This window comes from Phocoena sinus, chromosome 12 (assembly GCF_008692025.1).
Source record: "Phocoena sinus isolate mPhoSin1 chromosome 12, mPhoSin1.pri, whole genome shotgun sequence".
NCBI lineage: Eukaryota > Metazoa > Chordata > Mammalia > Artiodactyla > Phocoenidae > Phocoena > Phocoena sinus.
In genome coordinates, this window is record NC_045774.1 from 8,664,168 (window position 1) to 8,676,533 (window position 12,366).

Below are 12,366 nucleotides of genomic sequence, written 5' to 3' on the forward strand. Positions count from 1 at the left end.
CATTTTTGGACAGGTGTACCAGACTGAGGCACTAAGCAGGCCCTTCCTGGGCCTGTTGCTCAGCTCGCCCGGCGTGTTCCTGTAGGTTTTGGAAGTCGCTCTGGGACACGTGGCACCGCTTCTTGGCCTCAGCCACCCTCTCCCTGTTGTAGTGGTCGGCATCTGGATGCTGAGGGCCCTGTGCCTCAAAAGAGAAAGGAAAGCAGGAAGAGGAAGCAGATGCGCCTTTTCCAATATATTTTTTTTTTTGGCTGTACGCGGGCCTCTCACCGCTGTGGCCTCTCCCGTTGCGGAGCACAGGCTCCGGACGCGCAGGCTCAGCGGCCACGGCTCACGGGCCCAGCCCCTCCGCGGCATGTGGGATCTTCCCGGACCGGGGCACGAACCCGCGTCCCCTGCATCGGCAGGCGGACTCTCAACCACTGCGCCACCAGGGAAGCCCTCCAATAGCTCTTAGCAAGAGTTTCTAAACTATACTGCTCCTCTGTCGCCTCTGTTAATTGCAGGGGTAATCAGGAGCTAGGAAACAAGGCCCTGTGTCATCCGTGTCCCGGACTCGTGTGGTCACAAGTCATGAAGCTCTTGGATGCTGTGATTTTGTTCTTGTTTTTAAGAAGGCTTTCCAGGGCTTCCCAGGTGGCACAGTGGTTGAGAGTCCGCCTGCCGATGCAGGGCACACGGGTTTGTGCCCCGGTCCGGGAGGATCCCACATGCCGCGGAGCGGCTGGTCCCGTGAGCCGTGGCCGCTGAGCCTGCGCGTCCGAAGCCTGTGCCCCGCAGCGGGAGAGGCCACAGCAGTGACAGGCCCGCGTACCGCAAAAAAAAAAGGCGGCTTTCCAGTAGCGGTTTTGTAAGGCAGCCCGAAGTCTGAGGCAGCTTTCATTGTGCCAGACGCTTTCTAAGTCCTTGTGAACATTTTCTGGTTTAATCCTCACAAGACCGTTATTGTACAGCTGAAGGTGCCGAGGCTCAGTGACGGAGCAACTTGCCCAGTGTCGTGGGGTCAGAGGCGACGGTGCTGCGTGAACTGTCAGTCACCAGCAGATACCTGTTCCCTGGGCACGCTGGTCTGGTCCTGGGAACGTAGAGATGAATGAACGTGGCCCAGCTCTCCAGGGAGCTGACCATCTAGTGGGGGGAGAGAGAGCGGAACAAGCCAGCGGGGTAAGGCTCCAGCAGCGCCGTGGCTGACCTGTCCATCGTGCAGGGGGCACAGAAGTGACAGCCATGGAGGAGGAGAGATCTCGTGGAAGTGCTCTGGCCTCGGGTGTGTGGGATTGGACATGACATGCCAAGTAGGAGGGACTGTGTGTGGACGTGCTCGCGGTGTGAAAGAGTGCAGTTTAGGTGAACAAGGGGTGGGTCAGGGCCGGAAGGCCTTCACTTGCGCCAGGCCAGGGCGTTTGCGCCTGGTCCTGGAGCTGACGGGCTGGCATCAGAGTTCCGCCGGTGACCCTAGCGGTGCGCTGGTAGCAGCGTGGGAGGCGAAAGGTTGAGACGGAGGGGACGGAAGCTCAGTGAAGTAGGAGAGGCTGTGCTGTGCGGGCAGGAATCGGGGACGGACAGGGCTGTGGGGCTGGAGAGGCCAGACGAGGATGTTAGCCGGAAGGCCAGGGGGAGCTGGGCCCGGAGCAGCTTTGTGGTCCAGCCGTGGGGTTCAGCACGCACACCCCCTCTGCTTGTCCTGCAGGACGTGCGCCCCGCGGTACCAGGAACATCTCTCTGTCATTCGGGGTCAGTGGCTTTACCTTGAACCCCCTTTCTGGCCCCTACTCTCTGCTACGTTTGTCCTTTTCGAAGAGGTATCCAGAAGTGGGTGAAGTCGGGTTTGGAAGAAGAAAGCCAAAGGAAGGCGTTCCCCTTGTCGCAGTCTGCCCTGTTCTCTTCTGCAGGACTTCGTGTTCTATGCCCCCCGCCTGCGAATTAACAAGCGGATCCTGCAGCTGTGCATGGGGAACCACGAGCTGTACATGCGCCGCAGGAAGCCCGACACCATCGAGGTGCAGCAGATGAAGGCCCAGGCCCGGGAGGAGAAGCAGCAGAAGCAGCTGGAGCGGTGAGCAGGGGCGGGCGGTGGCAGGAGGGCCGGTCGGGGCGTGTTCTCCCGGGCACGGGGACGGGCAGCCGTGTCTGCGCTGCTCCCCACAGAAGGGCCGGCGGATCACAGTCTGCAGGGCCGCGGCTCAGCCCTCAGAGCTGCCTCGCTGTGGGCAGGGCAGAGCCCGAGCCCGAGCCCGAGGTGGAGAGCAGTCAGGGCACCTGGGGTCCTCTGCTGGACGGACGGGCCCGGGGCCTGGACTAGGCGCTGGGGACAGCCGGTAACCGAGACGCAGCTGCCCCTCACGTGCCTGGGCTGGGATGACCAGGCCGCTGTGCGGAGTCTGAGCCTCCTGTGCCGCCGCCGATTCCCCTCCCGGAAACAGGCAGCAGCTGGAAACCGAGAAGAAAAGGAGAGAAACCGTGGAGAGAGAGAAGGAGCAGATGATGCGTGAGAAGGAAGAGCTGATGCTCAGGCTCCAGGACTACGCAGAGAAGACCAGGAAAGCGGAGAAAGGTGGGCGGGGCCTCCGCCCCGGTGGGCTGGGACGGCAGGGCCGACGGTCGGTCGGCACGGCACACACCAACCGGGAGGGAACCCCGTCCCAAGGGTACACATCCCAGTTAATAAGCACATACCCGAAGTAGAGCCTTGCAGGAGAGACGTGATAAAACGGTTGTTTGGATTAGGAAATAAGTCTGTATTTTATTAACACCTGTGTGGGTTCTGTGCTGAAAGCTCTATGCACAGTAATCCTTTGAATTGCCCCCAGGCCTGTGAGGGGAGGGCTGAATTATCCCCCGTTTCTGACGAGGATGTTAAGGTTCCGTGAGATAGAACGCTTGGCCTGCGGTCACCGGAGCTGTGCTGCATCTCCCCCGCTATAAGCTGAAACCCAGGCGAGCAGTGCAGATGCTGAGTTTCTGGGGAGAGCAGCGCAACGAGGGTGCGGCCAGGGCCTGGCCGGGGGAGGGCAGTTTTCCCACCGTGAGCGTTCCCTTCAGTGTCCCGGGAGAAGAGGTCCCGGCACCGTGCACCTCGGTCCACTGCTTTGCAGCGTTGGTGTGTTCACGCTCATGTCCCATCCGGTCCCCTCTGGGTGGGAATTTGGGGCAAGACTGCAGGGTCCCTGGCAGGAGCCTTGAGCAGCTCTGGTTCTGCGCTGTGTCTAGAGCTCTCGGACCAGATCCAGCGAGCCCTGAAGCTGGAGGAGGAGAGGAAGCGGGCGCAGGAGGAGTCCGAGCGCCTGGAGGCCGAGCGCCTGGCCGCGCTGCACGCCAAGGACGAGCTGGAGAGGCAGGCGGCGGATCAGATCAAGAGCCAGGAGCAGCTGGTAGGGGGCGCGGCCTCACGGCGCTCAGTTACAGAGAGGCCGCCTCTGGGGATTGAAAAAGTGACACCCGCCTTATAATAATTGGTATTGGGGCTGTAAGGTGACCTGCCTGAGGGTGTAGGGTGGCCCGTGGGGAGGGGGCCCTGCGGTGGTTGGCCCTCGGGCGGCGGCTGGAAACCCGCTGGACGGGGATGTGGCGCCATGTACCAAAATACGTGACCCTCCGCTCGCGAGTGGCGCCTGCCGAAAGCGTCCCGGAAATCACCTTGGCTCCGGCTCCTTTCCCAGGCCACGGAACTCGCCGAGTACACCGCCAAGATCGCCCTCCTGGAGGAGGCGCGGCGGCGCAAGGAGGACGAGGTGGAGGAGTGGCAGCTCCGGGTGAGCGCTGGCGAGGACGCGGAGGGGGCGGGGGGCGCAGCAGGGGGACGAGAGCCACTCGCTCACCGTGCTCTGGCAGCCCCCATCAGGAACTAGCTTTGTGTGGCATTACGCGGGTGCCCCCAGCCGCGGCCGTGGTCCCTGCGCGGAGCCCTCCTGCCGCTCCCAGCGCCGGTCCACGCGTGGGAAGACCTGGATCCTGGGGGTCTCCAGGCTCTGCCGGGCCGGCGGCCTCGCCTCTGAGGCTCGGTTTCCTTGCAGATCGGGACGAGCAATACCCGACTCATAAGGACCCCCAGGGGTTCAGTCAGTTTTCGCTGTCACAGTGAGAACCGCGTTGGTTTCGGCGTCAGGGGCGCCTGTCTCCATCTGGGAGCCCCCTTGCGTACCGGGATCGTGCTGTGGGTCGGGTTCAGAGTGTAGACCACGGCCAGGCCGTGGGGCTCCTCTCCCCGCCCCAGCTCTTTCCAACGCTTCCTCCTCCGCGGTGGTCCCTTCTGGGGGATGGCCGGCACCTCCACCTCCTGGGTCTTCACCCCCGCCCCCTCCCCCTACTATAGCTGTGTGCAGAACGCTTCAGTCCTTAGGTTTTCGGAGAAAGTGCTCCTTATAAAGTATTAAATGAGGAACTGGTTACAAAACCGGTACAAGCTAAGCGCCTCTCGGGGTCAGGATGGTGACGAGGTGGGCGGGGTTGAGTGCGCGGACCCCCAGGAGTTGCTGGAAGGACTACCGGGTGGCAGGTAAGAAGGGCTTGAGCTGGGGGCTGGCAGGCCGGGAGGGGCTTGACAGCAGCGCCGTGCAGGGGAAGAACAAACGGAACACCAGCGTGCTGGAGTGCTCCTCAGTGGCTGGAGGGTTTGCTTCTTTAACAGTTGTTTCAAAAGTATATGCAGTGAACATATACAAGGACTACAGACATAAAGAAGTTTTAGTACTTAGAAAAATGTCAAGACCTGGTGTGGCAGTTTCTCTTGGTGCCGTGGGCACAGCTGATAATCTGCTCCGGGGATCCGGGTCCGCAGACCTGGAAGAGGCTGCACAGACCAGGGCCCCCTGCTCAGCCACATTCCTGGCGCCTCGGCTCTGTGCTGCTTCGGGCCACGCGCATCTCCAGCCCCCGGGAGAAGGGAGTGGGGGGAGGGAGCGGAATCCTCCTTCTCTTAGCACGGACGGTGGCCGCCTTGTAGAGCAAAGGCGGCTCCTAAGAAAATGGTCCAAACACGAGGTTCCCCGTGAAAGGTTCGCAGCTGTCCATTAATCTGCTTTCAAAGGCCAAAGAAGCCCAGGATGACCTGGTAAAGACCAAGGAGGAGCTGCACCTGGTGATGACCACGCCCCCGCCGCCTCCGCCCCCAGTGTACGAGCCCGTTAACTACCATGTCCAGGAGAACCCGCAGGAGGAGGGCACGGAGTACACAGGCTACAGCGCCGAGCTGTCCAGTGAGGGCATCCTGGACGACCGCAACGAGGAGAAGCGCATTACCGAGGCCGAGAAGAACGAGCGCGTGCAGCGGCAGCTGAGGGTGAGCGGGATGCGGGCCGGGCCCGCTTTCCCCACGGGGTGGGGGAGGGGGCTCTGTGTGGGGCCTCGGGCTGACCGAGGCTGCTTCGCGTTGCAGACTCTGACCAGCGAGCTGTCCCAGGCCAGAGACGAGAACAAGCGGACCCACAATGACATCATCCACAACGAGAACATGAGGCAAGGCCGGGACAAGTACAAGACGCTGCGTCAGATCCGCCAGGGCAACACCAAGCAGCGCATCGACGAGTTCGAGGCCATGTGAAGGGCGCCGCCGCCCGGGCTCGGCGGCGCAAGGGCCGCTGGCCGACTCTAGCGTGTACTTGTACTGATTGTCCTCCAGACCTACAGCCCTCATCGTCCTCCAGGCCCTTTAAAAAGAGAGTAGTTATGGGAATGTTCTAGGGCTGGGAGTTTATTTTTCCCCAACTGTATCATAGTGCCAAACAGGCCTGATTTTTATTTTTATTATTATCATTGAATCACTTCCTGTTCTTTGCTTGGAGCAGGGCTGAATCAGTTACGATGCCTGTAATGTCTGAATAACTAACTCCGTGCTGGCATGTGTGATACGAGATTCCGTGTAATTCAAGCCACATCGTGGCTTATATTCTGTGCCATACTTCTTTCTATTTGAAATTAGCTGAAATTGATTTCTTCTTGATTTCTATGAAGGATGCATCTTTGTATATTTGGTTTTTGAAGGATGAAATTTTTGAAAAGTCTGAAGTACTCTCTCACACACATTTGCACACACGATTTCCTTCCTCCAGGCCTTCAGTTCAGTGGATGAAATCCTGTGATCGATCATTCGATCACTCAGGATCAACAATGCAGGAGACTGTATTCTTGGATCATTTTTTTTCTTTTTTTTGCTTGACAGCTAGAGGGCTACGTTGTTGGACTTATACACCTAAATAATCAGCTGTAGAGTGCAGTATTTATATGTAAGTGATGAGATGGGTTTGTAACATTAGTTTAAAAAAGGGAAAGTTTCATTCTGTATATTTTGTTACCTTTTACAGAATAATAAAAATTAAGTATTAAAAACCATGTAACCATAGCACTTAATCTGATGTGGCCTGAGGGCAGCAGTGAGGCTCATTAGCTGTTGTTGTCTCATCGCGGAACACGGCTTTTTACTTTTAAGCGTTCCTTGTGCCTGTAATGGACTACGCGCAATTTGAATTTTCTGTCAGAGCTCCTTGTTTGGAAAATGACTCGCAGGCTGTTCTGCTAATTCGGACTCCAGCCGTGAGGGCCCTTCTGACCCGGTCAGCATCTCGGTCCCTCCACAAGCACAACCTGTTCCGACTCCCTTCCCCTCCCGACCACGTCCTTGAAAAGGCGGCAGGTGTCCGCACTCACTCGGTGCCGCTTCTGTTCACTCACGTCCTGCCTTTCCACGCCCTGCTCGGTCCTTTTCCTTTCAGGTGTCCCGTGAGGATGAACCCAGAGGCCTGCGGGATGCGGTGGCAGGCGTCTCTGGGCAGGTGCTGCCGGAGCAGCCCTTCTCGGACTCAGCGCCCACGCAGCCTGGCAGCCGCGCTGTGTGGAGCTGGGCAGCCCTCGGGTGACCTTAGCGCTGACCCACCGGCAACGGGCATCCCTCAGCACCCCGTGGGGACGGCTGACCTCCTCCAGAAACGGTTTTCCACGGCAGAATGGTAGGAATTGACTACCCACCACGTTCTCCTTTTCCCTTTGAAACGCACATAACAAGGTCATAATTTTTGCTATCTTATAAGCACAGGGAGACCGGGGTAACTGTTGAACATTTATTGAAATCGGGTCGTTTTCCACATCTCCCAAAGCACAGATAACCAACCTGAGACCTAACTAATGTAGCATCGATAATGGTTCCGACTAAATACACACAGGAATGTGGAAGAACGTCTCAGCAGCAGGACGGCTGTAGACGGGGAGAGCTCACACTCCCCGGGGCCCTTCGCCACCCTCCACCCCCGTACCCGCGCGTCCAGCCCCGCAGCCGACCATCAGGCCCCGGCACCTGAAACCCCGCTGCGCCCGGAGCCTCCGGTCAGTGCAGGGTGAGGGTCATGTCTGTCCACAGGTTGGGGCTGGAGAGCACTTTCTGCCACTGGAGCTTTGATGGGGAGCAGGCGTCTGCTCCGCCCGCTGGCTCTTCCTCTGTGTGAGCGAAGGGACAGATCAGTGATGGTGGCCAGGGGACGCTCGCCGTCCTTTCGCAGTGTTAAAAAGGACCAGCAGCAAAGTATACAGTAACTTTTCACCAGAACTTAAGACCATATTAAAATGTGCCCCGCCAGTAAGGAGAGGAGTTCCTTAGAGGAAAGGGTGTTCTTTGGACAGTGTTCCTTTTTAAACAAATTGTAATTTAACAGCGAGTCTCGTTTCTCTTCAGTGGTCTCGGAGGCTCTGGGAATGTGTTGCGGGTGTTTTGGTTTGGTAGTGACAGTGGGCCCTGCTGCCCCCCCCCCCCCCCCCCCCCCCATGAAAAGCCAGCAGCACTTCTGCTGAGCGACAGGAAAAGCGTCACTCTCTGGTCCCTCTATTAATGAAATACTTCTCTGAATTGCCAGTTGTTTGGGTTAAGAAGATATTCTCCTTAAGAAAATAATCCTTTTATGATTGACTGCCAAAAACAAAAGCAAATACTGTACCCAGCCCATTTTGAGACCTTGAATTTTTGTTTCTTTAGCAGAGCTAAATCTCATTTAAATCGTTGAAATGCTTTGCTGTATTACCTACCGCTCAGCTGTAAAGTAAAAGCTAGAACTAAGTAATTTCCATTTATGATGGGTTAGGCAGTTTCACAGCCAGTAAAGTCACCTGCCATCATGGAAACACTTTTTCTTCTAACGGTATCCATGGAGCTAGGACAGTGACTAAGGATCACCGATGCAGCTTGGGCCTTATAAATATCTCAGACTTACTGGAACCAAGCCTGGTGCCTCCCAGCAAGCGGTCGTTCACACCGAAGGTGGCCTGGTCCCAAACGGTTAGTTCCAGGGTGGACTGCCTCAGCTGAGAAGGGGTGACCCCTTTGAAAACGAAGGAGTACTTCCACTGGGGACAGGCTTGCTTCTTCAGGACGGGGGACTTCAGTCTCAACCTCTGCTGGTCTGGCAGAGTGAGACAGCTGCACGAGGAAACAGATTCAAGCCCTGTAAGCTCCGCCCACCACACGGCCCACCCCCCCTCTCTGTTAGCACCTGCTCAGCAGTGAGCCCGAGTGCTCAGAGAAGCGCTAAACCCACTGCAGAACAAAAATTGTGAGCGAGGAACAAGAAGGCATTTTGAGATTTGGCTACGTGACCTCTCACACTAGGATGTTCCCAATTCCTCTTAGAGCTGAATTCTGTCCCGAGTACTCTGTCTTAACAGAGACAGAGACTTCGGGATTCGAGGCCACGTGGCCCTCGTCTTAATCCGCCTCCTTGGTGTGACGACCACCAGGCCACAGCGAGGCTCGTTAGACCTGCTACCCAGGGACCAGGGCTCTGCACACACGTGATCTCCTTTAACCCTGCTCTCAGGAAAATGAATGCAGAAGGGCTAAGGTACTTGCTGAAGGCCGTACAGATAAGTGGAGGGAAGGCTTAGGAGATGAACTCAGTTCTGTGTGGATGAGGTAAGCCATCATTTTTCCATTACTGTCACTGACTGGGGCTTCAGCAGTTCTATATACTTATTAACGGTGTCTGCTTTACTTTTGGAGACACCACTACACCCGAAGTGAGTGGGAGCGAAGCACGCAGTCACCATCTTACTGTCGCTCCAGGAGGAGATTTAAGCTAAAGAGACATTTAGCAACCCACACTGCTCTCCACTTGCTCTCCACTCAGGCCCTAGGGCTGATTTACTGATGTCATGAGGACTGACAAGATTGGGTTTAGTTCACAATGTGGTATTCCAAAGCCAGCTTCAGCACTCCCAAGTCCCACGAATTCTTGGAAACTCGCCTTTAACACGCATTATGTCAGATATTCACAGGAAAGCTAAAGTAAGTTTAAAATGGCTGACACGTTTTGGTGTTCCCTTACAGAGACTCTGCCATATGTGTGATAGATCACCAGTAAATCATATTTGATTAAATGTAATACTTACCCCTTAACAAATGAGTTTAAGGTACCATCTGAGCGCACAGGTAAATTCTTGGCTCCCAGCACTACCAAACAGAGCTGACCGTTACGTGATGGCTCATCTCCCGTCCCTGGAAGGAAAGCTGGCATTCACCGTCAGCACTACTTCTGCGGCCCGCGATGGCACCACCCCAGACTGGCAGCTTAACCAGAGGGCGGGTTGCAGCCCTCAGATCCCAAGAGCTCGCGGGCAGAGGAGCACGTGCACCACTGCACGGGCAGCATGGCGGCAGCGGGGAAGGACTTAAAATCCAGGGAACCGGAAGCTGCCAAGAGTAACGAGGGACCAAGGAGAGGAGGTGGCAGGGGCGTGAGCCAGCTGTGGCCAGCGGGTTGGGGAAGAGTCCTCTGCTAACAGAGGCTGCCGCGGACCACGGGGTGTGTGCTGCTGGCCTGCTGGGGCCCTGTGAGCCCGGCAGCAGAACCCCCTCTTCTGGCAGACAGGAAGTCACGAGTCACTTCGTGGAACTGCCCCTCCTCCCGTCTTCACTCTCCACCCTCTTTTCCACGTGCCCCACGTTATGAGTCGGTGACATCTCCTGAAGCTCCTTGAGGACCCTGATCCTGCCATGCAGCCACTGCTCACGTGGCCCAGGAGCAAGGAGCCAGTCACTCGGAGCCTTGCAGGCGCCTGAACCTGGAGTTGGGGACGAACTCCCGGCCGTCACGCAGGTGGTCAGTCTGCGAGGGGGGCCCCAGCAGGACTCTTGGCCCAGGCAGGCCAGGCGAGCCGGCCCCCTGGAAGGAAAGCCTCGGGGCAGGTGTCCTAGGAACCCGTAAAGCAGGCACTGCGGGCCTGGCTTTGGTCACTCCTTTCCCTTCCAAGCCGAGGCTTCCAGAGAACCCGCCTCCCGGGCTGGGCTTCGCGGGTTGGGTGGGAGTTATTGGAGCACGTGGGATCGGGGGCAACGGGAGGAAACGCTGGGAAACTGCCCAGGCTCTGAGGACAGTGACAGACAAACGTTTGTGAGGCTGGAGGCCACCCACCTTCTTGAGCCTCCTGGAGCTTTCCGGGCCCTGCAGGGAGGGCCAGTTTGGCCCGGACCACAAGTTCTCCTTTATTCGTGGGGACGCTGTCTTCGTTTTTCTCTGCCTGTGGGAAGAGAGGATTCCCCAGAGCCAGAATCTCCTGGGCTTCTCTCACTGCCTCAGTTCCGTCCACGAGCGTCCCCTTCCAACCTCCCCCTGCCAAGCCTCTGTGGGCCTGGGGGAGCCCCAGGTGGTGTGGGCACACCTGTGGCAGGGCTGAGCTTCTTTCCGTTTGGGGGCGTTTCACTCCTACCCTCACCAACCCCAGCTCTGCCACCCCGGCAGACGCAGCCCACCAGAGGTAGATGAGCCGAGGAAGCAGAGGGGCCCCGAGGCCCTGGCACGTCCCCATGGGCTTGGCCTTAAGGAAGCCTGAGCACAACCCGAAGCTGAACAAGTAGAACAAGCCCACATCGATTCCACCCAGGTTAGTAAAGGTCCGAGCTACCCGTCCGTGCCAGGGACTGCGGCAGGCACGGGAAACCGCAGGGTCCGGGGCTCGGTGCCCCCGGCGAGGGGCTTCCCCCGGCTGCTGAGTCGGCCCCGCCCACCCCAGAACCCACACTGAGGACGCAGGTGGCTTCTCTGGTCGCGAGTGATTTCTGCCAGAAAGTGAGCGAAGGAAGGGCTTGGAGAGGGTGACTGTGACCCCATCAACATTTCACCTAGCGGGGTGAGGGTGGGACGCTGGGAAGCGTCTGGATTCATCCGGTCCCACCGGCAGGGAGCAGCAGGCTCCCCCCTCAGCATCCCCATGGTTCCCTCCTGTCAGGGCCGAAGGGGCAGGCCCATGAGTGGACCCCCCGCCCCGATCCAGCGTGGGCTGTCACTACCTATCAGCTGGGATTAGGAGGGACACCTTTCAGTCTGGTGACTTCTGTTCCTCGCCTGCGTATCCAAAGGTGACCAGCCTTGGTGGCAGCCTGCCTCGACCCGAGTAAGAGATCCTGGGGGGGAGAAGGCGGGAAGGGCCCCTCGAGTGCAGGGGAGACCACATCTGGCACGGAAAATCCGGAAAGCCTTCATGGAGGAGGTGGGATTTAAGGACCCTCGGGCAGACCTTAGACTGCAGAAAGAATACCGAGCGGATATCCCCAAGTGGAGTTCCGAAGACGGACTCGGGTCATGAGAAGAGGAAGCGCAGGGCACCGGAGAGGGCGTGTGCGGGCTCACAGACCCCACCGAGAAAAGAGACAGGAGGCCCCGGGCTTAACCCTGTAGAAACCGGAGATGCTTCTCAGGAGGGGTATCGTGAATCAGAGCCTGCCTGGCTTGGGAGAGGAAAACAGGTAAGATGGCACCGGGGATCCTCGTAAAGACTCAGCCTCGCTGCCAGGCTTTCACTGGTGGAACTGCACATCCTACTGCCATTTCTTAGCAGGTGGCAGAGCCCACATTTTCTCCCCCTTCACAATCTCACATCTTGGATCTTGGCACAGAAATGCACAAAGCAGCCGCCCCAAGAAGCGCTACCCTTTCCCCCCTGCCTCTCCCTCTCACCTGCGTGGCCACCAGCCAGCTCTGCTCTCCCAGCCTATCCGACACGGAACCCCTGGCCCTGCCTTCCTGAGGGCACTGGGTCCAGTCATTCTCACCCGTTACCGTTTGGGGAACGCTGCTTGGTTGGGAGTGAAGATACCATACATGAGAGCCTGCAGTCTGAGGCGGGTCCCACCAGCAGGGCAGCCTGCCGGCCCCAGGTGTAGACTTTGGCCCAAGAAGGTCAAGACCTCCCTGGCTGGCAGTAAGTGACCCTGAATGCTGGGAAGCACGTGGACCCACCAGGCCGGGTCCCCGCTGATGTCGGGGCCACACTGAGGGTGGGACTCTTTGGGACCTTGAACAAACCTGAGCAGGTAAGAGTCCCTCAGCCCAACCCCCGCCCCCCCCTGCCCCAGCCGTGAGCCTCTGCTCCCCGGAAGCTCCTACTGCAGAG

The 12,366-nt window shown here is 58.2% G+C and overlaps 2 protein-coding genes across 4 annotated transcripts in view; one reads left to right on the forward strand and one right to left on the reverse strand.

The window, feature by feature from the left end:
• Positions 1-6,327, forward strand: part of EZR (ezrin) — a 49,398-nt gene extending 43,071 nt beyond the window's left edge. For both annotated transcript variants that reach the window (XM_032650619.1, XM_032650620.1), the window contains 6 exons: positions 1,893-2,056; positions 2,424-2,554; positions 3,211-3,371; positions 3,660-3,752; positions 5,027-5,278; positions 5,375-6,327. In XM_032650619.1, coding sequence (XP_032506510.1) covers positions 1,893-2,056; positions 2,424-2,554; positions 3,211-3,371; positions 3,660-3,752; positions 5,027-5,278; positions 5,375-5,539 — 966 coding nt within the window. In that variant the 3' untranslated portion in view covers positions 5,540-6,327. The remainder of the gene's footprint in view (positions 1-1,892; positions 2,057-2,423; positions 2,555-3,210; positions 3,372-3,659; positions 3,753-5,026; positions 5,279-5,374) is intronic.
• The window catches only part of SYTL3 (synaptotagmin like 3), a 93,338-nt gene continuing 86,894 nt past the window's right edge, over positions 5,923-12,366 (reverse strand). For both annotated transcript variants that reach the window (XM_032650622.1, XM_032650621.1), the window contains 4 exons: positions 10,389-10,494; positions 9,367-9,472; positions 8,193-8,398; positions 5,923-7,425 (listed from right to left, as the gene is read on the reverse strand). In XM_032650622.1, coding sequence (XP_032506513.1) covers positions 7,316-7,425; positions 8,193-8,398; positions 9,367-9,472; positions 10,389-10,494 — 528 coding nt within the window. In that variant the 3' untranslated portion in view covers positions 5,923-7,315. The remainder of the gene's footprint in view (positions 7,426-8,192; positions 8,399-9,366; positions 9,473-10,388; positions 10,495-12,366) is intronic.